Raw genomic sequence first — 2447 nt, 5'->3', positions numbered from 1 at the left:
AACATCCAATCTAAATTGTTCAAACATTAACCATCCTCTACCTAGAATAACGGTTCATTTAAAGACACATAATAAAATAGGTAAACAAACTAATGGGCACTAGAAGACCAATATGATAAGGAGTGCTAATCTGGACCACAGCTCACTAAGCATGAGATCTGTACCCAAGTGTATATAAAAACAAAGAAAAATTGAAGAGTGCTGAAACCAGATATATTTAAAAATATATTTAATACTGGTACACAAGTATAATCAATAAAAAGATTAATAAAATGTATATGCTCGTACAAAAATATTAAAAAGGTCACAAGACTTAAGCAGTCACTTCATTAAACACAGGACCTATTAATATTAACAATACTAAATCTATAGAGATGACCTGAAGCTTGTAATAGCGTGAAGTAGATATAACTCAATTCAATCATGCATCTGTAAAAGAAATAAAGAAAATATTCAATATCCCTCAGTTATATTCACATAAACTTTGAAAATTGAAAGAACTCCTTTGGATATAGCAAAAATGATGAATCCGCTGAGTGTATAAATAGGCTGTGTCCAGAATGTGGGAATAATCCACAAATGACTTTTTGGAACGGTTGATAGCAAAATAATAATGGGTCTGGTTATGTATAATGCTAAAAAACACTATTACTACACAGTATACTAAGTAATAAAATTAATACATAAGTAAATAACATGCTCGTTGTCCAGTGATGGGACTATCTAGCACTGGGACTTGTTGAGGACTTTGGGACAGGGTAGTCGGACTGTTTTTTTAATTATGTATTTATTTATTTATATTACATAGTACAGCATCTGTGTCCTGAAATAACTATAAAGCACATGCAGTTTGCTGCTATTCAAATTGTTGATGCCATAGTGAGTTCTTTTCACTAACATACAAATCAAAGGCTTAATAATGATAATTATAATTATATTTTGAAGTATCAAAGACCCAACAGATTTTAACAAATGCATAACTTTATTTAATAATAATGATTCATCACATGTATTTAAATGTTCTTCATATATTGTTTTATTTTTGCAGTAGCTCCCAACACCTCCTTGTTCCTCAGACTATATACCAATGGGTTTAACATTGGGACCACAGCTGCATATACTATTGAGAGCACTTTGTCATCTTCTCTAGAGCTGTCTTTCTCTGGTTTCATGTACAAAAAAATGATTGGTCCATAGTATAATATTACAGTTGTGAGATGGGAGGTGCAGCTGGAGAACGCTTTAAGACGTCCCGTTGAAGATCTGATCTTCAATATTGTTAAAATGATGTACACATAAGAGATGACAATGAACAAATAAGGCACACATCCAATGAATACACTTTCTACAGTTGTTAAAACGTCTCTGTTGGTAGAGTCACTAGCGGAGAGCATGCTCAGAGTTTTCAGGTCACAGAAAAAATGGTCAATTACATTTGAATGGCAGAAAGATAATGAAGATGCCACCATTGCATGAACCAAGGAGTTCCAGATGCCGATGAGCCAGGAGAAAGCAGACATTACAACAAGCACGTTTATTCTCATGATCATTGAGTACCGCAAGGGCTTACATATTGCCACATAGCGGTCATATGCCATGCAGGTCAGGATAAATATGTCAGCTTGTCCACACAATAAAAAGAAATATAGCTGAGTAATACAGCCATGAAATGAGATCTTGTGGTCTTGTGTTATAAGGATGGACAGCAGTTTTGGGAGAGTAACTGAGACATAGGCGATATCTGCAGTGGAGAGATTACACAGGAAGAAATACATGGGAGTGTGCAACTGGGACACTAGACATACAAGTGTGATAATGATCAGATTTCCAATGACTGTCATCAGATACAACAATAATATCCCAATAAAAAGTACCATGTTTCCAGTGGTAGAGGTGGGGAAGGCTAAAAGATGGAATTCTTTCACTGTATTGTTTGTACAATTATCCATCTTGTCTACACAGAGAGAGATGTTTTAGTTTTGGTTATTGGATCAGAAGGGTAAACAATTTATCAAAAAATATTGCAATTGTGCATAGAGATGAATAGGTTTATAAACCAGCAACCTGATTATTATAGAAAATTACAATTACATGTTTGAATATAAATTCAGCTAATATTTAGCAATAAAGACTTTACTGTACATTCTTTATATAGATGTGTTCTAGTTCAGGCCAAACACATTATCCCACTTCCTCAGTTGGTTCTATTCAGTGAAATTTTTTATCTGTGGAAATATTTTTACCCTGTTGAGTTACCTGTGTTATTACATTCAGGGGTATAATACAGTCATGACCAAAAATATTGGTACCCTTGTACTTTTTGCAAAGAACTCACAATTTCAACAAAACATAAGTTGAAAATTCAAAAGATTTTGTACTTCACAAATCTTTCTCTGCTAATATTCTATAATGATATATAAGAGTCTTTGTTTTTTATTCTGAATTGA

The 2447-nt window shown here is 33.4% G+C and overlaps 1 protein-coding gene across 1 annotated transcript; it reads right to left on the bottom strand.

Annotated features, from left to right (window-relative positions):
* Window positions 1–1013: 1013 nt before the first annotated feature.
* LOC142150698 (olfactory receptor 1E16-like) lies at window positions 1014–1877 on the bottom strand. The gene has a single exon (XM_075205895.1). It carries the CDS (start codon window positions 1875–1877, stop codon window positions 1014–1016), a length of 864 nt encoding a protein of 287 aa, XP_075061996.1.
* Between the last annotated feature and the right edge of the window lie 570 nt (window positions 1878–2447).

This window comes from Mixophyes fleayi, chromosome 4 (assembly GCF_038048845.1).
Source record: "Mixophyes fleayi isolate aMixFle1 chromosome 4, aMixFle1.hap1, whole genome shotgun sequence".
NCBI lineage: Eukaryota > Metazoa > Chordata > Amphibia > Anura > Limnodynastidae > Mixophyes > Mixophyes fleayi.
The sequence above is the reverse complement of the archived record's forward strand: the minus strand, read 5'-3'. Positions and strand labels throughout refer to the sequence as shown.